At 55.3% G+C, this 18,903-nt stretch overlaps 10 protein-coding genes across 10 annotated transcripts; 6 read left to right on the top strand and 4 right to left on the bottom strand.

Moving 5' to 3' along the window:
• The first annotated feature begins 96 nt into the window (after positions 1 to 96).
• C8Q71DRAFT_462634 (plant expansin) lies at positions 97 to 1,601 on the top strand. The gene is made up of 5 exons (XM_047918696.1): positions 97 to 628; positions 687 to 723; positions 777 to 797; positions 852 to 935; positions 991 to 1,601. Exons 1-5 carry the CDS (start codon positions 429 to 431, stop codon positions 1,390 to 1,392), a joined length of 744 nt encoding a protein of 247 aa, XP_047781453.1. The 5' UTR covers positions 97 to 428; the 3' UTR covers positions 1,393 to 1,601.
• Positions 1,602 to 1,606: 5 nt separating this feature from the next.
• C8Q71DRAFT_702945 (chaperonin 10-like protein) lies at positions 1,607 to 2,567 on the bottom strand (the record flags this gene model as incomplete). The annotated part of the gene is made up of 3 exons (XM_047920282.1): positions 1,607 to 1,723; positions 1,781 to 2,178; positions 2,237 to 2,567. The coding sequence occupies 3 exons, from the start codon at positions 2,565 to 2,567 to the stop codon at positions 1,607 to 1,609; spliced, it is 846 nt and encodes a 281-aa protein (XP_047781452.1).
• Positions 2,568 to 3,381: 814 nt separating this feature from the next.
• C8Q71DRAFT_744233 (uncharacterized protein) lies at positions 3,382 to 5,703 on the bottom strand. The gene is made up of 9 exons (XM_047922931.1): positions 5,466 to 5,703; positions 5,271 to 5,389; positions 5,149 to 5,214; positions 5,010 to 5,092; positions 4,883 to 4,953; positions 4,702 to 4,819; positions 4,389 to 4,648; positions 3,545 to 4,328; positions 3,382 to 3,488 (listed from the first exon to the last, which is right to left on the bottom strand). The coding sequence occupies exons 2-9, from the start codon at positions 5,311 to 5,313 to the stop codon at positions 3,462 to 3,464; spliced, it is 1,452 nt and encodes a 483-aa protein (XP_047781451.1). The 5' UTR covers positions 5,314 to 5,389; positions 5,466 to 5,703; the 3' UTR covers positions 3,382 to 3,461.
• Positions 5,704 to 7,643, bottom strand: C8Q71DRAFT_744231 (DUF676-domain-containing protein). Its single transcript, XM_047922930.1, has 6 exons — positions 7,327 to 7,643; positions 7,127 to 7,230; positions 6,914 to 7,076; positions 6,662 to 6,861; positions 6,447 to 6,606; positions 5,704 to 6,395 (listed from the first exon to the last, which is right to left on the bottom strand). The coding sequence occupies exons 1-6, from the start codon at positions 7,546 to 7,548 to the stop codon at positions 5,820 to 5,822; spliced, it is 1,425 nt and encodes a 474-aa protein (XP_047781450.1). The 5' UTR covers positions 7,549 to 7,643; the 3' UTR covers positions 5,704 to 5,819.
• A 1,251-nt stretch (positions 7,644 to 8,894) lies between these two features.
• Positions 8,895 to 9,289, top strand: C8Q71DRAFT_855107 (uncharacterized protein; the record flags this gene model as incomplete). Its single annotated transcript, XM_047927146.1, has 2 exons — positions 8,895 to 9,051; positions 9,102 to 9,289. The coding sequence occupies 2 exons, from the start codon at positions 8,895 to 8,897 to the stop codon at positions 9,287 to 9,289; spliced, it is 345 nt and encodes a 114-aa protein (XP_047781449.1).
• Positions 9,290 to 10,424: 1,135 nt separating this feature from the next.
• Positions 10,425 to 10,843, top strand: C8Q71DRAFT_744226 (uncharacterized protein). The gene is made up of 2 exons (XM_047922929.1): positions 10,425 to 10,560; positions 10,618 to 10,843. Exons 1-2 carry the CDS (start codon positions 10,468 to 10,470, stop codon positions 10,735 to 10,737), a joined length of 213 nt encoding a protein of 70 aa, XP_047781448.1. The 5' UTR covers positions 10,425 to 10,467; the 3' UTR covers positions 10,738 to 10,843.
• Positions 10,844 to 10,888: 45 nt separating this feature from the next.
• Positions 10,889 to 12,198, top strand: C8Q71DRAFT_744225 (uncharacterized protein). The gene is made up of 3 exons (XM_047922928.1): positions 10,889 to 11,539; positions 11,593 to 11,826; positions 11,883 to 12,198. Exons 1-3 carry the CDS (start codon positions 11,188 to 11,190, stop codon positions 11,921 to 11,923), a joined length of 627 nt encoding a protein of 208 aa, XP_047781447.1. The 5' UTR covers positions 10,889 to 11,187; the 3' UTR covers positions 11,924 to 12,198.
• Positions 12,199 to 13,045: 847 nt separating this feature from the next.
• On the bottom strand, positions 13,046 to 15,444 carry C8Q71DRAFT_744222 (uncharacterized protein). The gene is made up of 5 exons (XM_047922927.1): positions 14,814 to 15,444; positions 14,389 to 14,758; positions 13,328 to 14,333; positions 13,115 to 13,271; positions 13,046 to 13,066 (listed from the first exon to the last, which is right to left on the bottom strand). The coding sequence occupies exons 1-4, from the start codon at positions 15,019 to 15,021 to the stop codon at positions 13,158 to 13,160; spliced, it is 1,698 nt and encodes a 565-aa protein (XP_047781446.1). The 5' UTR covers positions 15,022 to 15,444; the 3' UTR covers positions 13,046 to 13,066; positions 13,115 to 13,157.
• A 612-nt stretch (positions 15,445 to 16,056) lies between these two features.
• C8Q71DRAFT_703399 (glycoside hydrolase) lies at positions 16,057 to 18,001 on the top strand (the record flags this gene model as incomplete). Its single annotated transcript, XM_047920317.1, has 9 exons — positions 16,057 to 16,246; positions 16,303 to 16,393; positions 16,445 to 16,547; positions 16,602 to 16,744; positions 16,798 to 16,946; positions 17,003 to 17,173; positions 17,227 to 17,371; positions 17,427 to 17,521; positions 17,574 to 18,001. 9 exons carry the CDS (start codon positions 16,057 to 16,059, stop codon positions 17,999 to 18,001), a joined length of 1,515 nt encoding a protein of 504 aa, XP_047781445.1.
• A 299-nt stretch (positions 18,002 to 18,300) lies between these two features.
• C8Q71DRAFT_795081 (uncharacterized protein) lies at positions 18,301 to 18,832 on the top strand (the record flags this gene model as incomplete). The annotated part of the gene is given in 2 exon segments (XM_047925587.1): positions 18,301 to 18,329; positions 18,349 to 18,832. The coding sequence occupies 2 exon segments, from the start codon at positions 18,301 to 18,303 to the stop codon at positions 18,830 to 18,832; spliced, it is 513 nt and encodes a 170-aa protein (XP_047781444.1).
• Positions 18,833 to 18,903: the final 71 nt, after the last annotated feature.

Raw genomic sequence — 18,903 nt, 5'->3', positions numbered from 1 at the left:
TTCGAAGCGCGTAGCGGCCGCGGGGCCTTCGAGAGTGGTCGTCCGAGTGGGCGCGCAGAGGAGAGCGATGCGCGCCTAAATCTCCTCCTGCGTGCGTAGACTCACTTCTACGCGACGCTCGTGCCTCGCTTCGCTTAGAGTCACAATGAGGCGAAACGCGTCATGTGTCCAGAGACGCCTGAGAGGTACGTCGTCCGTATTGGCCGGAATATCTCATGCCAAGGATCGTGTTGCTCCCCGAACGCCGTTCAACGCGCAAAAGGGCGGGCCTGGGTTGCGAGTGGGCTGTTACCCGCCAGTTCTCTGCCACCATTACACTCATCCACCTCATAATCTCGCCGTTCGCTCATCACTCCATTCGTTCACTAGTCCCCGATCCCTTCGCCGACGTCTAAGCTCATTCGCGACCTCACGTTTCGTGATCAAAAATGGTCTTCTCAAAGGCGTTCGGGGCCTTCGCGTACTTGCTGGTGGCCCCTTTGGTGCTGGGCGCGCACCTTCATCGTATGGATGTGTACCGTCGCCACGACGCTGTGGTCACCAAACAAGCGAATTCCACTTCGAGTCTGGAGAAGCGGCAATCCGAATCGTACAGCAGTGCAAGGTTCACTTACTACATAGATGGGCTGTGAGTACAGTTTGTGCCGCAGACTTGCTCATTCTCAGAAGCGCGTCCGTGATACTAGGGGTTCATGTGGACAGACCAACGTTGCAAGCGACTTTGTAAGCGAATAGCTCCACAGAATGGTCAACGGACTGAGCAGCTGTGCATTCAGATCGTTGCTCTAGATGCGGACGTGAGTTTATGCCTTTATGCCTTTTCCATCCTCGCTTGACGATCATTGTACCAGCTGTACGACAGAGGCTCGCATTGCTTCCAGACCATCACCATCTCGTACGGGGGTAAAACCGCACAGGCGACCATCATGGACAGGGTGCGTGCATCCACCGAGTCCCTCGCATATACCTGTATGTCAATGACCATCGCAGTGCCCCGGGTGTCCGACTGGCGGTCTAGACCTATCCGAGGGTCTCTTCAGCTACTTCACTAACGGTGACCTTGGTTCGCCACCGCTCTATGGTGAATGGTGGTACGGCACCGACAGCGGCTCGTCCACCTCCACCACCACCACCTCGTCTGTGTGGGTAGCACCCTCTACGACGTCCACGAGCACATCAACCTCGTCGGCGTCACCGACGTCGACTTCGACCTGGTCTAGCTCAAGCAGTTCGGTTGCGACAAGCAGCAGCGTCACCTCATCCAGCAGTAGTACAGCGACCCAGACCAGCAGTGCGGCGGCCAGTGCGTCGTCTCCGGCAAACGTGTTGGGGCTGTTCAACCAGGCTCTCGTGGGCATGGCCGGGCTCGCTGTAGAAGCGCATGTACAGTGAGCATCGCTGCCACTGCTGTTTCTTTCTGCAGTGTTGCGGTAGCGTTCACGGCATGTTGCCATGTATCCTGTGCGATGCTCAATTATGCTATGCACCTCCTCGATGATTGCTGCAGACCTGCGGCCGCACGAAGAAACATGGATAGTGACTAGTAGATCAATCTGACCGACTCTTTACACCTCCACGACATAAGGTGTTTGGACTGTATAACGGTTCAGGCACTCTCCTGCGGATGCGCAACAAGCTTCACACAGCTGACTCCGCTCTTCAGCCTCTCGAGAGCAGGAATGATGCCCTCCAGACCATTGGGTACTACTTCAACGTGGTTCGGCTGCACAAACTTCGAGTCAAGATCCTCAGTTATACGTGTCACGGTCGTCAGCCATACCTTGAAGTCCCTGTTCTCTAGCAACTCCGTCAAGTTCGCGAAAAGACTGTTGCCCAGCTTGCGATTCTGCGGGATGTTCGGGTCCGCAAACATGAAGAAAGACTTCTTGTCTTCGACCTTCTTCTCCGGCTTGACGGCGTCGGGGTGGACGGCGGCCATCGTGCCGCCGGAGGCAAGCAGGTCATACCCGAGGTTCTGTGTCTCCAGGGCCCCAGCGGCGTCGAATATGGTCGTGAAATACTCCGGCGTGATATTCCTGATCTCTGCGTGGAGCTCCTCGGGGGAAAGGTTTCGGTCGAGGACGTGAGTTGCGCCCAGATGCCTGAGCCAGTCAGCGTTTCTGAGAGACGCAGTCGTGATGATCGGGTCGAAGCCGGAAAGCTTGAGCAACTGTATAGCTTTCGAGCAGGCCGTCAGCCGCTCTTCGGTTGGAGCAGGAACGGGTCCGAGTCTTACCTGCTTGGCCGACGGAGCCAGCACCCCCAAAGACAACCAGTTGAATGAAGTTCCGTGTAAGATGAGGAATCACATACACTCTTTCGCCCTTCTTGAAGCGCGTAGCACCCTCCCCCAGCTCTTCGACCGTGCCCGCGAGATCGAACCCGAGGATCGCAGGGTAGGTCTCAACGAGAACGCCTAGATCTTGGATCACCCAGTCGCCTGGACTTAGCCCGACAGACTCAACTCTAATGAGGATCTCTCCAGGACCAGGCTTGTATATCGGGGCAGTCCCTAGGGCGAAGGCGCCCTGCTTCTCAGCTAGATATAGAGCTTTCTGTTCCGGCATGGTACAGCTGGCAGGAGAGTCTGTGGGTCGGATGACTGGTGAGGTTGTTGATCCATTGCGAGGAGCGCACCCATATATGCATTTCGCCACCTCGATCTTGACGTGGGACAGATTCAAGTCTACCCACCACTGCGTTGCCGTCGCCGATGCAGGGACCCGGAATGACAACTCGAACGTCAAGATGATACGAATTCCGCGAGGCCACGTACGATGTCTTGAGCCGTTCTATGGGAGGCATTGACGCGGCGAGTCGGCACGCAGGTGAGGGCGGGGACAGTCCGCCCGATGACATTTTTGGAAGCGCAGGGTTGGCGCAGGGCTGTCAGTCTGCACGATAACTTACGCCGCAAACGCGCATATAACCAATACTTACGAACGTTGACGAGACTCATGAAAGCGAGAACACGCTGAAATCCGGGCTGACCCACAGGTGCCAGTGGGTGTTCGATGTCGAACGCGTAATATGTGTTGGCAATAGCGTCCAGAGCGTCCAGGAAGAGTCGAACGGAGCTCAGTCTCGTCCACACCTGAACCGGTGGCTGATCCGTTGTATATGTCGTGCAGTATTCAGCATGTAGCGTTCTTGATTGTGGGACCTGAGGCCGGGGTCATGCTACGTTCAGTGTCATTCATCATGTCGAGAGACTGCCAGAGCAGTCACCTCGAGAGTCAGAGATTTACTCACACGTCACGAAGTGAAGACATACTGTACCACCTTCTGGCTAACGTTGAGGTGTGCGTAAAGAGGTTCGACCGGGTTTCTTGCTCATGTAAGAACAGTCATGGTGTTTCCATACCTCGAGTAGGATGGACTTGTGTCCGGGACAGTCGTGGGTGAACGCAACTCCATCGGATAGCATTAAATAGGTTGCTCATACATATCAATAATCACAATCATTGTCCGGTCCTCTCCTTCTCAAACTGTCAGCTATTGTCAGCATACAGAATGGATGTATGATATACACTCGGAGGCGTACCTCCTCGTCCATCTGCGCGTGCAAATTCATTAGGAGCCGTATTCTTCGCTGCTTGTTTTCAAGCTGCATTTGTAGGTCTTCTACGTGCGCGTCCTTCTGCGTCACAGTGCGCCGAGCGGCCTCCAGGTCGGCCTGAAGCTGAACGACTTCCGCCTTCAGCTCAGCGATCTCCAGCTCTCGGGGATCAGGACCGATGGAGAATGGAGAGACAGCCCGTGAGCAGTATGATGGGACCGCCATGACGCTTGCACTCTGCATGAGTGGCTCTGCAGATACGCCGACAGTAGCGTGCGTCTCAGCCGCATCAGCTGAGGATTCCCGAGTTGGTTGCAAGGGTAGCTCGTAAGACTTCTTCGGAGTTGACGAGGGTCCGACAGATCTGCCTCGTCCAGGGGTGAAGAGGTCACCGACGAAGTTCCCGAGTGTGTCCGTGAGGCGCATGAACACTCCCGTACTCGGCTTCGACGAGGATACCGCAGCACCCTCGTCGAGCGGTGCGAGGACGTCGATGTCTATGTCCGACAACTCGTCGTACTTCTCGTCCTCGGTCTCGGATGCGTTGTCGAGGACCATGCTATCGTCCGCGCCCTCCAGGCCATCCAATTGATCAATGATCATCGAGTTGTCGGCGATGCTGTCGTCCATCGGGTCGTCGGCATCCGCATAGGTCGGGACATGACGCGCAAGGGGCGACGGCGTTGGTGGAACCGCACGCCTCTTTATGATGAACCTTGGATTCGACACCGGAGTCAGCGGCGCCTTCATCAGAGGTGCCGGCGGTAATCTACCACACACCTAGAGTCAATTTATCTGACAAGAGTATACAGATGATACCAGTACGCACGACGTTGACGGTAGGAGTGGCGACTCCTCTGCATCTGCGTCTGATCTCGGAGTTGGGTAGGCGTCAGCAGCCTGTGCGGCCGGCGTGGAAGGTCCAGGGGTGGCCGGGGCTACAGCGCGTTCGCTCTGCTGTTTTGTCGCGAGCCGGCGCTCGAGGTCACCAATGATGTTCTGCAGCCTCTCCTTCTCGCCTTGCATCTCCTCTAGCTGGCGTCCAAGTACCCATATTCTTCCGCGGGACCTGATGTACTCCCACATATACTGCAGAACGCGTGAGGCAGGAGCATGTGAGAGTGAACTGGAGTCAGACGTACGTTGAGCCTCGTCTTCCGCTTGGTAGGCGGGAAGATCTTGCGCCAGTGCTGCGCCTCCGCTTGATATGCTGCGCGGGGTGAGAGTTCCTCGTCGCACGATGGCGGATTGCGAGCAATGCTGAAGGGGAGATGGCATACTGAGTGTCCTACTCTTCACCCGTGAGACGATGACTACACGTACGTGTCTGCGACGTTCTCGGGGATTTTACACTCCCCTTTGTCTTCATCCCAGGTGAGCAGGCCATCAGCGAGCTGTCCCAGAGGAGTTGGTGAGCACGAGCCACCATGACAGGGCCTGGGCACCTAACCAACGTATCGAGCTCGGCCTTTAGGTTGTCGTCAGCTCGCTTTCCTCCCAGTTCCTCTCCGGCCCTCGCAGAGTGGGCTCTCGCTGCAGGGTAACTCAATACATACAGGAACCCCGTTCGCCGTCGAAGCCACACTGACCATGTATGTGGAATTTCGCCCGTTCAAATGGTTTTGACTTCGAGTGTATCACAGCATAGAGGGCACCTGGCGGTATGTGTTCATCTCATGAAAGAAGGGCAGAGATGAAGACTAATACGCACGGTCGCGGTTGCTGACCTTCGCGATCCTCTTCAAACGGCCCATATCGATTCAGTCAATGCAGTGAGGATGTAGTGGTCGCTGGGTTGCTGAGCCTCAACGGGCACAACAGAACGATATTCTGGTAGAGAAGTAGAAGAGATTGAGCAATGTTGTGGGGTAGTCGCAGTGGGAGGCACGGTAGAATGCGCACACACCTGAACTCGAGGCATCCTTATATGGGCGCCTACTATAGGCCACGCCCAACAAAGGCGGCAGCATCGACTCGACGCGAGAGAAAGGAAGCTCGAAAAGAGACGCACCGTAGCGGGACCTACAACACGTGGCCCGCGCGATACAGAAAGAGGCCGCACTGACTCCCGTGCGACAAAGGAAAAGGCGGGAGCGTCCTTACTCGGGCGAGCGCCCTACGACGCCCAAGGCGGACAATAACGCGAGCTGACCGAAGCAAAAGCAATGTCCGTCTAATAATAAGCCAACGTACGTACACAAAGGGTTCCCTGGGAGTGGACGAAAGACGGAAACGTATACCTAGCCGCGCCCTCTGCGCCTCAGACGATGAAGTGGTCCGCCCAATGGCGCACGACGCCCTCGCCGAGCTTGTGGCTGGGGAACCGCTTCGGGTCGCGGCAGATGATCGGGCCATGGGCGTTCGCGACGGGGTGGATGAACGCGAGCTCCTTCTGGAGGTGCGGCAACGTGTTCAGCATGCGCACGAGCCGCAGCTGCAGGTCCGTCATGAGCACCGTCGGCGGGCGCCCGCTCGGGTGCGACACCGTCACGGCGTCGACGCGCCCCGCCTTCGCGGAGCTCTCGCCGTTCTCGAGAGCGGAACTCTCGCCGTCGGGTGTGGCGAGGACAGCCCTTGGTGGAGAGGTGGCGGCTTTGTATGGGGCATCCTCGGCTGGGGGGGTCCCCGGGGAAGCAGGCCCGTCGAGCATATCTGCCATGGTGTCCTCCATGTTCCGCTCCAATCGTGCGATGATGTGCATCAGGCGATCGACGGAAGTCTCTTCCTTCTCGAGCAATCGGAGCCGCTTGCGAGATGCACGCATGGAAAGCGTGAGGCGCGTGAGGACGAGCGTGAGGAAAAGAGGCATGAGGACGGGTAGCGTGACGAAGATGAGCTGTCGCGAGTATTAGGTACCGAAGGTCAGCTTAATCGATTGCGAACTCACGATGTTGTATGGAAACCTGAACTGCAGAGCGGGCGGCAACGGTAGTCGGACGTTCGTGAACCATTCTCGTGTTAAGGGTTTCGGGACGATGGGTGGTGGGGGTGGCGTATCGGGGAGATGATATGACTTGATTAAAGGTGCGTATTGTTCGTCTAGCTCTCTGCAGGATCCTGATGTGAGTCTCCTGCGAGGAAGATCGAGCGTGAAGTACCTACATTTCTATTCCGTTAGTCATGTGTTCGTAGAACACATCGTCGGCTTCTATGGCGGCGGTGGGGTATGGTACAGTCTGATCGTGCACAGCGTTGGCGTATATGCGCAAATGTTGGAATTTGCATAGCGCTTGGTAAAAGACGCGATCCGGATCCGCCATGACTTCTAGGAGAGGTCGACCTCGGGGTGACCATTTATCGACCTGGTCTCATCAGCTTATGACGATCGGACAGAGCCTCGACCTCTCCACTTACAGCCCAGAATTGCTCGCCGGTTCGGGAGAGCAGCGTTGGCCCCAGGAAAGAAGAGACGGAGGACAGGAAGGTGCGATATCTTGGGAGTCCTATATGTGGGGTCGCAATGGTGTTGAAGTTGATCGCGATGACAGTCTCAAAAAAGCCTCGCTGGTGAAGAACGCTAGAGGTAGCGTGAGCGTATGGCTCGTGTGTCTTGGACAAGGTACTCACCCGACAGCATAGCGGGAGATTAACCCTCCGAGACTATAACCTGTTATGGAAAAACGAGTGACTCTCTTCCCAGTATCTTCCAACCGCTTGACGGCTGCAAGGATCTGGGTGGTAGGATGAGCTCATGCGGTGAGGGGTCGACTCATATGAATGTGTGAAAGCCGCCATGATGGCCAACCGAAGCGCACAACAAGACATACCTCCTCAGCCACACGTTCTCCTCCCCAGTCGACACCATCGTATGTATGCTCGTCCTGGTTTGTCTCTGCAAGCAACACTTCGAGTTGCTCGCCGCCTGGACCCCTCGGGCAATCCGGCTGGCTGTAGCGTTCCTTGATCTCTTTGCGGAGGCTGTTCAGATGACTGGGGTTACCCCACATGCCATGAACGAGTACGAGGAGATGGACCGTCTCAGACGACATTGTGAATAATTAGGGGTCTGTGGCTAGGGAGGGGAAACGGGAGAGTGTGTGGGGAGTCGGCATCGCATTGAGGATGGTTTTACGCAGGCGCGGCTTGGGCGCGGCAGTCCGGAGACGGCAGCGCCAGATCGTAGCCACTGACGCGTCCCACCGGGGCGCAGCGCGGCACTCAGTTCAGATCCGAATATTTGGGACACCCCGGTCGACTGGCTGTCGTCGGAACTGTGAATTGGTTGAAGGACGAAACATGATATGCATACATACATCGCGATTGAACGTCAGTCACTGCAACAGATGTGACGCCGTGTCTGCGAACAATCCACTGACGATCGCGCTCACGAGTGGCGAGCGCTAGTTTGTCTTGCACTAGGCACCATCCAAACGTCCTTTCTCCTTTGCCCCAGGGCCCATCCATCTGCTGTGTGCTACTTTTCAAATGATGTCACGACTTTGGGAGCCTTGGAGCCTCGGTTGGGTAGTGGACAAGGAAGCTGCCACTGGACGCTGTGCTCGTTTTCGCCATCTACGTCAGCTCCAAGCGCAGGTCGTACGTGCCTAGGTGGACTCCCGCTCAGAAATGTTGTCCATCGAGTACGCAGACCAGTTGGACGCGCTAATGCCGGGCAAAGGGCCGGCTCAGTGGTATGTAACCAATGTGCGCAACGTCAGTCAGTGCCAGCAACAGATGTGACGCGGTTACGGTTGCCCGCTATACTACTAGTCCTAGGTTGAGCGCTTCGCGCCCCACGCCTCAGCTGACAGGACAAAGATATCCTGAGGCACGAAGGTTGAAGAAATTGTCTACGTCTGCCTGGGGAGACTAGCTGACAGCCACATCGCGTCTCGCGGCCATCGCTTTCGCTGTAAGTACCCCAATTATACGCTCAGCTCCCATCCTACGGCCTCGATGACCATATATTCGGAATCTACGCGTCAATACGATTTCAAAGAAGCTGTCAACAGATTGGTATCACTTCCCGTTCGCGCGCAAGACATTACAGTCAAGTCCGGACGAGCTGACAGCAACCACCTCGAGTCGCCGGAGGCACGGAACCGTATCCCCGAACTCTTGTCCTTCTCCGAGACATCGACCGTCAGTCGCCTGTCTTCCAACATCATCGTATATAACCTCGTCATTGCTCTACGGTATACGCACTCCTCATCATGACCTGGGTACTTTGGCTGGCCTCTATACGACGAAGACGCGCTCGAGATCGCGAAGAGTCTCATCAAGAACCCGAAAACAGATGAACAGCTCATCCAAGCTGCCAAGACGTGGGTGGGTGAACAAGTCGGCGTGATCAACGCAATGTGCTGCTGGGTGGACGAGATGCCCGAGCTCGTTTATGCCGCGTACGTCGAGTTCGGACAAGGGTTACTCTCCGGCGAATGTCCCCCGCACGGACATGATTACGAACAAGCAGTTCAACCACCTCAGGCGCGCCATGCCGTTTAAGAACTTCGGGTGGTACCAACATAGTGATCCATCTTGCAAGCTTAACAGTACACTTATCTATGCGATGCCGTTTTGGTGCGATTCATCTGTATCATAGGGGATCGTGTATGCGATGATAGTGGCGAGAATGACGGTGACGAGGATAACAACACCGGTAGTGGCGACAGCAGCGACGAGGACAGCGACGGCGACAGCGACGAGAGCAGCAACGAAGGTTCTGACTCTGAAGAGCGGATGGACACGGCCAAGGACCTGCAGGAGATGATAGCGACAACGAGACCGTAACCGACGGTGTTGTCTCCGTCGTGGACTCTGCAATTTCACAGGCCGCCGAGTCACTGCCCCACGACTTCAGTAAGTCTTTGGGCCGTAGTACGTTGTCTTTGGTACTGACGCTTCTCCTGCTGTAGATGAAGGTTGTCGGATCGACGACCCACATGCGTGATGCAGGACAACACACGATGCGTCCTAGCCTCTTAGTTCTGACCCTGTCGCGCCGTCCAAGTTTTCTAGCATGTCACCAGCATCTCGTCACTCTTGTATATCTATATTCCCGTGCACGCCAACAATGTCTGATACGCTACTACACATGTATATTGGTTCTGTTACAATCGTTCCCTGACATCTCGATCAGCTGAAGTGCATCCGTTGGGGCAGGTCCAGAGGTGGGTACCCTGTTTACTCTTCGGGCTCGAATACTCGAGAACGAAGTATAAAGTGTGGCCGCTCGCGACGCGCAGTTTGCAGAGCGCGATACAAACGGTTAACACGTCTACTAAACAAGCATGTTGATTGGTTGAAGGTGTCGTGTCGCGATCACGTGCCTCGCGAGCCACAGTTCTGGCATGGCCTGTACGCGCCTGGCGCCAACTGCAAGTCAACTCGCACCATTTCTCTCCGCATCCACACCTCTCAACATGACTTGGGTTCTTGGCTGGCCTCTACTCGACGAGGACGCGATAGAAATTGCCAAGAAGCACAATCTCATCAAGAACGCGAAAGCAGATGAGCACAGGCTCGCTCAGGCTGCCAAGATATGGGTGGGCGACCAAGTCGGCATCATCAACGCAATGGCCTGCTGGGTGGACGACATGCCCGAGCTCGTTTTTGCGGCGTACGTCGAGTTCGGGGATAGGAGTGACCCTCCGGCGAACGTCCCCCGCGCGAACATGATCTCGGACAAGCAGTTCAACCGTCTCAAGCGTGCCATGCCGCTCAAAAACTTTGGGTGGTACCAGCATAATGACCCGTACTCCAAGCTTTACAGTATGTTTGCTATATGCTTTTTAAGGCCTTGGCGTGGCTCATCTAGATATCAGGGACTGAACACAATAGTGACGAGGATGAGGATGGCAGCGATGGCGAGAGCAGCGACGAGGACAGCGACGGCGACAGTGACGAGAGCAGCAAGAAAGGTTCTGACGGTGAAGAACGGATGGATATGGCCAAGGACTCTGCAGGAGATGATAGCGACAACGAGACTGTCACCGACGGTGTTGTTTCCCCTGTGGATTCTGCGATTCTTGAGGGCGCTCAATCGCTGCCCCGCGAGTTCAGTAAGTCTTTGAACCGTCATACCTTGTCTTTCAGTACTGACGCTACTCTTTCCATAGATGAGGGCTGCCGGATCGACGAATCTTTCGCATGAGGCAGGAAAACTTGCCACGATGCATCGTGTCCGCTTAGTAGTCCTTACCCTGTCGCGCTGTCCAAGTTCTCTAGCACGTCACTAGCATCTCGTTCCCATTGTATCACCATATTCCCGTCTATGCCGACATTGTATTATACGTCACTGCGCATGTATGTATAATGCTTCTGAAACAATCATTCCCTGACATCTCGACCAGTACACCGCCCGGGTGAGAGCCAAAACGGGTTCCGTGGGGGCAGGCGAAGAGGTAGGTACCTTGTTTGCTCGTCGAGCTTTGATATTTGCATCTCGAACACGAAAGTGTGGCCGCAGCGCGCGATAGAAGCGCGTTAACACGTCCATTCATTTGAACAATGTCGATTGGTTGAGGAATCATGTCGCGATCACGTGAGTATCGAGCCACAGTCCTGCAAGTGCAACACCGCGCGGCGCCCGCCAATCTTCAGTGAGCCCGTACAACTCCACCACGCATTCACACTCCTGCTCCTGCCCTTTCGAGAGATTCAAATCACTCTTCACTCGCGCTTTTAACATGACTTGGGTACTTGGCTGGCCCCTCTACCACCGCGACGCGATCAAGATCGCCAAGAAGCACAATCTTGTCAAGGACCCCAATGCGGATGACTACTATGCTCTCATCCAAGCAGCCCGGCTGTGGGTCGCAGACCAAGTCGGAATCATCCCCGTACTTGGATGCTGGGTCAACGATATGCCGGAGATCGTCTATGCCGCATATGTCGACTACGGCAGCAAACCTCGTCCCCCTCGTAAGCTCGTCCGTGAGGAGATGATGAGCAGGAAGCAGCATCGCCTCCTCAAGCGTGCGATGCCGCTGAAGGATTTCGGCTGGTACCAGCATAACGATCCATCATGCGTGCTCTACAGTGAGTCCAAAAAGCTGTGCATAATTGTGGCGTCACTAACATAGGTGGTACAGAGGACACGGTTTACGTGGACATCGAAGATGAAGACGAGGGCCGTGAAGACGACCACGATACGGATAGTGATACAGCCACAATGAGCGACCTCACAAGTCATGCCACGAATGGCTCAGACGACGGCGCCGAGAGCGATACTGAGACGGTGACCGATGGTGCGATCTCGAGGGCGGACGTCTCTCCAAACGATTCCAATGTTTCTGGGTCGGTAGAGTCATTGTCAACGGTGTTCGGTGCGTAGTCAACGCATATTTCTATGTCGTCGCGCTTACTGGTGTCTTTTGTGTAGATGCAAACTGCACCATCGTTGACTCGGAAGCGCGGCCCTAATCCAAACCGATTGATGCCATGTCATGTCTTCATGCCCACTTATCGCCGCGCTGGATTTGGAGACTGTACCATGTATCGATTATTCGTTTCTCTTGTACCATTACGCCCTGATTGACGTCAGCATTCCTTTATGTACAATCTGTTCCATGTTGGTATTATCTACTGTTTCGACCACACTGATGTTCCCCACACTTCATCGAAGTATCACCGTGTAACTGTATAGAGCCTGTACGCGGTGTCCGCGAACAATATTAATCCACTGATGATCGCGCTCACGAGTGGCGAGCGTAGTCTCCCCAGGCAGACGTAGACAATTCCTTCAACCTTCGTGCCTCAGGATATCCTTGTCTGACGGCGAGCGCTAGTTTGTCTTGCCTTCTCAGGCTCCTGTACACCCACCAGGCATCCATCCAAACGTCCTTTCTCCTTCGCCCCGGGGCCCACCCATCTGCCGTGTGTTACTTCTCAATGATGATGAGTCAAGACTGTGGAAGCCTTAGGTTTTCGCGGGTAGTGGCCAAGGAAGCTGTCACTGGACACCGAGCTCTTTTTCGCCATCTACCTCAGCTCCGTGGATCCAAGCGCAGGTCGTACCCGCCTAGGTGGACCCCTTGTTCGGAGTGTTGTCCAGAAAGTACGCAGACAAGCTGAACGAGCTAATGCTCTCAAAGGGTCGGTTCAGTGGGACTGGTATGTCGATGGATCGCGCACGCCATGGCGCTACCCGGGCGATGATCTGGACGCGGACGACGTCTGATTGACGCGGACGTCTCGCACACGCTGTGCCACCGCCCGAACCCGAGCATCAATTCAGCTTAGACGAAGATACCGCTGACAATGGCGCTATTGACGAGGAAAGCTGGAGCTCGAGGCTCAAGCCGACGCACCCTCCCAAGAACGACAACATCGCGAAGACAGCGAGAACCACGAAGATGAAGGCGAGTACTATGTTGAGGAAGATATGGTGTATGCAGAGGAGGGCGAGGGGTACGCCGAGGAAGGTGCGGTGTATCTTCAACATGTCGTGCCAGAGAATGAGGACAGCGCGGCGGCCTTTATAGATGGTGCGAATGGTGCCCGCGAACACACGTAAATCCCAAAGCAATCGCTGTAGAGTCAATTGGCAGTTCCAGTAGAAATAAGCTACAGTAGGGATGTAAAGTCGGATGTTCCAATCCATAGATCACATACCTCACACATACCACCGGTAACCATACTCAAGATCTAGATACTACTACCACAAGTCTGACGTTGGCGGTGGAAACCCTTCAAGGTCAATCGGAACGCAGCGTGGTTCGTGCCCGCCATCCGGAGTCCATGGCTGGCCTTGGGGCACCCAGCAGCCTTCCTAACAGTCCGGTTAGCCTGGAAGCCGGCGAAGCTTCATCGACGGGCAACACTCACATCAACACCACAAGCGGGATCGCACTTGATCCACACAGGCCAGTCGAGCCATTCCACGAGTGAGTCGAAGTCGTCCCTCCACTTGACCAACCATTCGCGGATGACGCTGGCAGGCTTTGCTTCCGCGTCAAAGGCATCGACCCAGGCCTCCGTATATACTCGACAAATCTCGTGCAGTACTTCCTCCACGGCGTGGAGGAGAATTTGTTCTTGCTTCGTGAACCCCGTCTGAGGCAAGTGGTCCGTGAAGCGCACCGCACAATTACGCGCTATCGTTGCAAACCACTCTGGCTTCCCGATGCTTGTGCGGGGCATGTATGGTATGAGCGAGGCGACGAGCTGCTTGCGGACCTTCATTATTTGCGCGGTAGCATTGGTGACCGGCTCGTGCAGGAGGTGGCGCATGAACGGGAGCCGGTCTCCGAAGCGGTCCTGGATGACCCGCGCAAGGCCCTCCCAGTCCACCCTGGTCTTCACTGCAGGATCGCGCGTCATGACTTCAGCGATGTCGCTGCGCACGCGAGCGATGTCTGCCTCGGAGATGTTCGCTGGGCGGTACTCATCCCGCGTCATTGAACGACGCGCCTCTACGAGCGATGTCAGGGCCGGGTCGTAGAGCGAGATCATACTCGAGGGGTCGACGTGCACGCGGACTTCTCCTGGAAATTGGTTGTGCCACGTCCCTGCGTGGAACGCTTCGATGTCTAGGTCAGGCAACGCGCCTTTCCATCCCTTGGGGTACGAGAATGGTATATCGGGCTCTTGAGTTCTGAAACCATCGTGCTCGTCGATTCTATCCTTGGTGAGCCCGTGAAATGTCGCCTGTGGCGTACAATGGCCACCGGGCAAATCAGGGCCTTGCGGCGGCGGCGGAGGATCGTCTTTTGAACGTGTTCGGTGAGACGTTGGGAAAGGCATCGGAGGCTCCCAGTCGACTATGGGGTTGACAGTTGACATGGCAGAGACCAGCTCCAAGCCCTGAGTGAAATTGCAGTACATGATCTCACTGAACAGAAATAGGATCAAACCGGCCGGTCCGGAATAGCAGACAGTGCACTTACAAGTCGAACTCCATCCGCACTAACCCGTCAATGCCGTACTGCTGCGCCCAAGCGCATCCGTAGACCAGACGGTCCGTCTCGTCCTTCTGCCAGCCTTCACGCGTTCCCCTCCGCCCGGGGTCGCCCCAAATGAGGATATCCTGAGTGTCTATCACACCCCCAAGCTTATTGCCGCTGCAACCGTCAAAGTAGACGAGTTGCAGGTCGCGAGTGGCGGTGTATGTTAGCAAGGTACCGTTCCTTCCGAAGGCGAACATCATGGCGTGCTCAGGATCGAATGCGATCCAGTCCATGGACGGGCAGCCGCCCACGAATCTTCCGTGGTAGAGCACAGTGCCCTGCGGGATTGTTACGCGTGTAATGGAATGACCTATGAGATGTGAACATTGACGAGATGTACCAAATAGTAGAACTCGAATGCTTACCGATAGGGTGCTTGGAATTCGGCATCATCTGGAGCAGAGATGACAAGGACTGGAATATGAGGTTGCCGGTCGCGTCTTCGCTTGGCCGTTCATTCCAAGGGCGCGACAGCCATGATTGAGCAGCCACATTGACCACAGGCGTGAATGGAACCTGCGAAGCACCAATCGAGATGGTCGCCAGAAGCAGAACAAGACTTCGCCAGAGCATAGTGCCAACGCCGGAGAGCGGGCTTCAGCCGAAGCAGCCTTATATCTGGATACTTCCTGCGGCGCAGACGATAGACTGATGAAGACGCAGATGGAGGAGACTAAGTATGACTAGACCGCCGCAGTACAGAGTGGGACAGGTCCCATATATATGCACGCTGTCGTCTCAAAGGCGCCGAGTTCGGGAGCCCCTGGTCGTGAGCGGTAGCGATATAAAACAGCGTTGCCGGGTAGCCTCGAGCACTGCAGTCATACCATGGAATGGTCGCTGGCAGGGAGACATGTTGAAGAAGCAGCGAGGTTTCCGACTTGCACTGGCAGCCTTAGCTTGGTCGGAGTCACGAGGTCGAGGTCCGAGTGGACACTGGAAGCTCAATCAGGTGGCGTGGGATTTTGACGATCTGACCTCCGACGCTACAGGGTGGCGCGGCGTCGGTCGTTAAGAATGATTGAGAAATGTCCTCAGGCTGGTATGTACATCACTATATTCCAGTGTCTCTAGCAGGAAATCCCAAGAACTCACAACAGCGTGGAACCTAGTCACAGTGTCGCCGGTCGAATCTAGGCCACTTATCATGGGACCGTACTCCGGACTTCTCAGGTAGCAGGGTGCGACCGGCCCGTTTCCGTTTGGTGGTGTCTTCACCGACCGAAGTCCCACTGAAGGACTCGGACTCCGTCCGGGTCGCCAGCTTACACCGCTCAGATACACAAGACCGCTCGACAAACCACTGGCAATACTCCGCCAGAAAAGACACAACCATTGCATTGAAGCTAAGCTCTCCGGCGGAGACACACAAGAGACCACTGTTCCACGGACCGCGACCCCCATTTTCCCTCGTCTTGTGTCTTCGTTATTGTTGCGACAGCGAAGATGACCGCAGTCGCGTTGTATTCTGGCTGGGAATCCGTCATGCGGTCACTCCCTTCATCACGGAATCGCGCCTGGACCAGGATTCAGGTTCCAGAATATCAGGCTCATATATAGGCTTCGGACCGTACGTGCTGGACTGGATCCGAGGGTCAGCATCTACAGATGGCCGCACGACTACTCATTTTCGTGTCTCTGTTGCTTTCAGGTGTTCATGGTGCTCAGATCACCACGACGACGCTGCAGACTATACATGGTATTGGCGCGTCTGGAGCGTGGTGGGTGAATCAACTTTCGCTCTATCCGAATGATGTTCGCCACAACGTATCCGAACTTCTCTTCAACCAAAATACTGGTACGAATGCCTCCATCCCCAAAGACTCGTCATGATCCTCACTTTACTCTGTCTAGGTCTCGGCCTCACAGACTACCGATACAATCTCGGAGGCGGGGGTGTCGGTGTCACTACATGGGACAGGGCGCCGGAGACACCATACGTTAGGTATGCTACCATTGTATACACCGTCCCAGTGATGGCTCATTGATGATTTAGTCACGGCGTCTACAACTGGTCTGCAGACGCAGCAGGCACATACTACCTCAGGGAAGCAGCCCGACAAGGGGTGCCCGTGATTACTTTGTTCGTGAACAGTGCCGTCAGTCTATTTGGTCCTCGATGTTACTACCGAGACTGACGCTCCATCATCTAGCCCACCACCATGACAAGCAACAACCAGAGCTGTGGCGGCGACCTCGTCACGGATCGTATTCCTGCATACGTCCAGTATCTGACCGACGTGATTAGCCACTGGAAGAGTGAGGGTGTCGAGTTCACGCACGTCTCGCCCATGAAGTAAGCTGTCATATATTGTTCAAATTATAAGCGTAACTAAACCCTCACGTCAGTGAGCCCGACGATAGCTTTGGTAGTTGCAGCCAAGAGGGAATGCAGGTCGTCCCGGGACAACGTGCGGAGGTCGTAACCACACTGGCGGCCTCCTTGAAAGCAGCCGGACTCTCTACGCGGGTCATTGCTGATGAGTCTGTTGATACCAGTGAGTGCGCCCATTGCCCTGGATCAAGCTTGAAATACTGATTTTGGGCCACGCAGCCAATTACAACAATGATGAACCGGTGTGGCTCAATGCAACCGTCGGCGAGTCTCTCGCTGGGAACTGTCATCACCTATATAGTTTCGCAAGCGCTGCGACGCAACAAGAGGTCTTTGAATATGGACGCAATCTGAGCGGTGGTGTGCCAACCTGGTTCACGGAGATATGCTGTGAGCACGACAGTACATGGAAGGCTAAACAGAGTAACATATTCTGTATCTAGGCTATAACGCGGCAAATTTGAATGAATCCGATGATCCACTTGCCGCCCTGACGTTCAGCTCGCAGTACGATCCTACGATGCTGAGCGGCCTCCGTATGGCGCATCTAGCCTGGCAATCATTTACTTATGCTGAGGACTCTCACTGGTAGGTGATCGCTCTCCCGCCCCACTTCGGCTCGGCGCTCACACCTTATTTTCAGGGACTGGTGGACTGCGCTGTCCAACGAGATTGGTTGCACGCTCAGTAGCAACGCCACTTGTTGGGACGATATCCAGTCTGGCGGAGAAGATGACGGTAAGAAGCCGTTATATTGCCACCTTCTGATGTCTGAATATCCTTTGTTCAGGTCTCATCTACTACGACCCAGACTACGATAGCACAGAGAACTACGACATCAAGCTCACCAAGCGCTATTCCGTGCTCAAGCACTTCACGAAGGGAGCTCCTGTCGGGGCGATCCGCCGCGCTGTCACGCCAGAGTCCGACACCACCGACGACGCATGGCGCGTTCTGGCGTTCGACTATGACTCTGCCTGCGAGCAGTACAGCACCTGCGCCCAGGTGCCGTACTCAGTCGTCGCGATGAACGCCCAATGGAACGCCTCGACCATCACTTTGACGAGTAACGGAACTTTCGCGCTCACGCAGCCCATTGCGATGTACCGCACGAGTGTGACGGAGGACTATGCGGAGGCGGAGGTGCCCACCCTGAGCGCGAACGGGAGTCTCGTCATCGACGCTCCAGAGATGAGCATCTTCACCCTCTTCTTCTAGAGATCAATCCTGTATCATTCCTTTGCATGCTAGCTTTATAGCACCGCGTGCGCCCAAATCTCATCGACTTTACTTGTTTTATGAAGTGATATCGTGCAATGTAGTGATGTGATGTAGTACGATGTGATCTTACAGAGGGGTGTATGCCGCGACGGTGTGATTATACAAAGGCCAATCCGAATAGGGAAGGAATTCCCACGTCTCTCGTAGACGGCTTCAAGTGCAACTCAAAGCGATCTTCCACCCTCGCCAAGTTCAGAGCTACTAGGTTCGCTGAGAGTTCTCTCCCCCCTCTTCCCATGACAGAATTCCCTGACCTGACCTCCTTGTCTAGATTCCATACGCAGTTTTGCCTTCGCCAAGCTGGCTGAAGATGTGCTCCCGGACTACTATGCGATCCTCTCCGTCTCGCCCAGTGCTTCCCCCGCCGAGATAAAGCAAGCCTATCATCAAGCCTTGCTCATCTGCCACCCAGACAAGCAGCACATCCTGCGGGGGACTAGACCTCCGGAGGATAGCAGCGGTGTCGACATCGCCCTGCTGAAGCGAGCATACCAAGTCCTCGCTTCTCCCGCCGACAGAGCTGCATACGATGCCTCTCGCACGGAAGCGAATACAAAGAGGGGACCCCGTCCTGCGCAAGTCATCTCGTTGGAAGATTTTGAAGAGGGTGAGGACGATGCCGGACAGACGGTGTGGACATACAATTGTCGTTGCGGCGGGGGATATATCGTGTCTGAGAAAATGCTGGAGGATGGTCAGCATCTCATCGGCTGCAACAGTTGCTCGGAGGTCGTTTGGGTTGGTTACGAAGTGGCAGAAGACGGATAGGATGATGTTAGGAGCCTTCAACTTTCATCCCAAGCCCGAAGGTGCCGTGTTCAACGTACAAACGTTCAATA

This window comes from Rhodofomes roseus (genome assembly GCF_022264815.1).
Source record: "Rhodofomes roseus strain CIRM-BRFM 1785 chromosome Unknown C8Q71scaffold_5, whole genome shotgun sequence".
Lineage (NCBI taxonomy): Eukaryota > Fungi > Basidiomycota > Agaricomycetes > Polyporales > Fomitopsidaceae > Rhodofomes > Rhodofomes roseus.
The sequence above is the reverse complement of the archived record's forward strand: the minus strand, read 5'-3'. Positions and strand labels throughout refer to the sequence as shown.

What these genes read in the sequence shown, in the direction of transcription:
- C8Q71DRAFT_744222 (XM_047922927.1), bottom strand. Translation starts at nt 15,021, where the DNA reads ATGCTCTGGCGAAGTCTTGTTCTGCTTCTGGCGACCATCTCGATTGGT. An exon ending in GAATTCCAAGCACCCTATCG is followed by an intron (nt 14,759 to 14,813) that starts GTAAGCATTCGA and finishes CACATCTCATAG; the next exon opens with GTCATTCCATTACACGCGTA. An exon ending in GTGCGGATGGAGTTCGACTT is followed by an intron (nt 14,334 to 14,388) that starts GTAAGTGCACTG and finishes ATTTCTGTTCAG; the next exon opens with TGAGATCATGTACTGCAATT.
- C8Q71DRAFT_744233 (XM_047922931.1), bottom strand. Translation starts at nt 5,313, where the DNA reads ATGGGCCGTTTGAAGAGGATCGCGAAGGTCAGCAACCGCGACC. An exon ending in GAAGGTCAGCAACCGCGACC is followed by an intron (nt 5,215 to 5,270) that starts GTGCGTATTAGT and finishes ACATACCGCCAG; the next exon opens with GTGCCCTCTATGCTGTGATA. An exon ending in AGGCCGAGCTCGATACGTTG is followed by an intron (nt 4,954 to 5,009) that starts GTTAGGTGCCCA and finishes CCTCTGGGACAG; the next exon opens with CTCGCTGATGGCCTGCTCAC.
- C8Q71DRAFT_744225 (XM_047922928.1), top strand. Translation starts at nt 11,188, where the DNA reads ATGACTTGGGTACTTGGCTGGCCCCTCTACCACCGCGACGCGATCAAG. An exon ending in TCCATCATGCGTGCTCTACA is followed by an intron (nt 11,540 to 11,592) that starts GTGAGTCCAAAA and finishes TAGGTGGTACAG; the next exon opens with AGGACACGGTTTACGTGGAC. An exon ending in GTCATTGTCAACGGTGTTCG is followed by an intron (nt 11,827 to 11,882) that starts GTGCGTAGTCAA and finishes TCTTTTGTGTAG; the next exon opens with ATGCAAACTGCACCATCGTT.
- C8Q71DRAFT_744226 (XM_047922929.1), top strand. Translation starts at nt 10,468, where the DNA reads ATGATAGCGACAACGAGACTGTCACCGACGGTGTTGTTTCCCCTGTGG. An exon ending in ATCGCTGCCCCGCGAGTTCA is followed by an intron (nt 10,561 to 10,617) that starts GTAAGTCTTTGA and finishes CTCTTTCCATAG; the next exon opens with ATGAGGGCTGCCGGATCGAC.
- C8Q71DRAFT_462634 (XM_047918696.1), top strand. Translation starts at nt 429, where the DNA reads ATGGTCTTCTCAAAGGCGTTCGGGGCCTTCGCGTACTTGCTGGTGGCC. An exon ending in ACTTACTACATAGATGGGCT is followed by an intron (nt 629 to 686) that starts GTGAGTACAGTT and finishes CCGTGATACTAG; the next exon opens with GGGTTCATGTGGACAGACCA. An exon ending in TCGTTGCTCTAGATGCGGAC is followed by an intron (nt 798 to 851) that starts GTGAGTTTATGC and finishes TCATTGTACCAG; the next exon opens with CTGTACGACAGAGGCTCGCA.
- C8Q71DRAFT_744231 (XM_047922930.1), bottom strand. Translation starts at nt 7,548, where the DNA reads ATGTCGTCTGAGACGGTCCATCTCCTCGTACTCGTTCATGGCATGTGG. An exon ending in CCGGCGAGCAATTCTGGGCT is followed by an intron (nt 6,862 to 6,913) that starts GTAAGTGGAGAG and finishes TGATGAGACCAG; the next exon opens with GTCGATAAATGGTCACCCCG. An exon ending in ATGACTAACGGAATAGAAAT is followed by an intron (nt 6,607 to 6,661) that starts GTAGGTACTTCA and finishes AGGATCCTGCAG; the next exon opens with AGAGCTAGACGAACAATACG.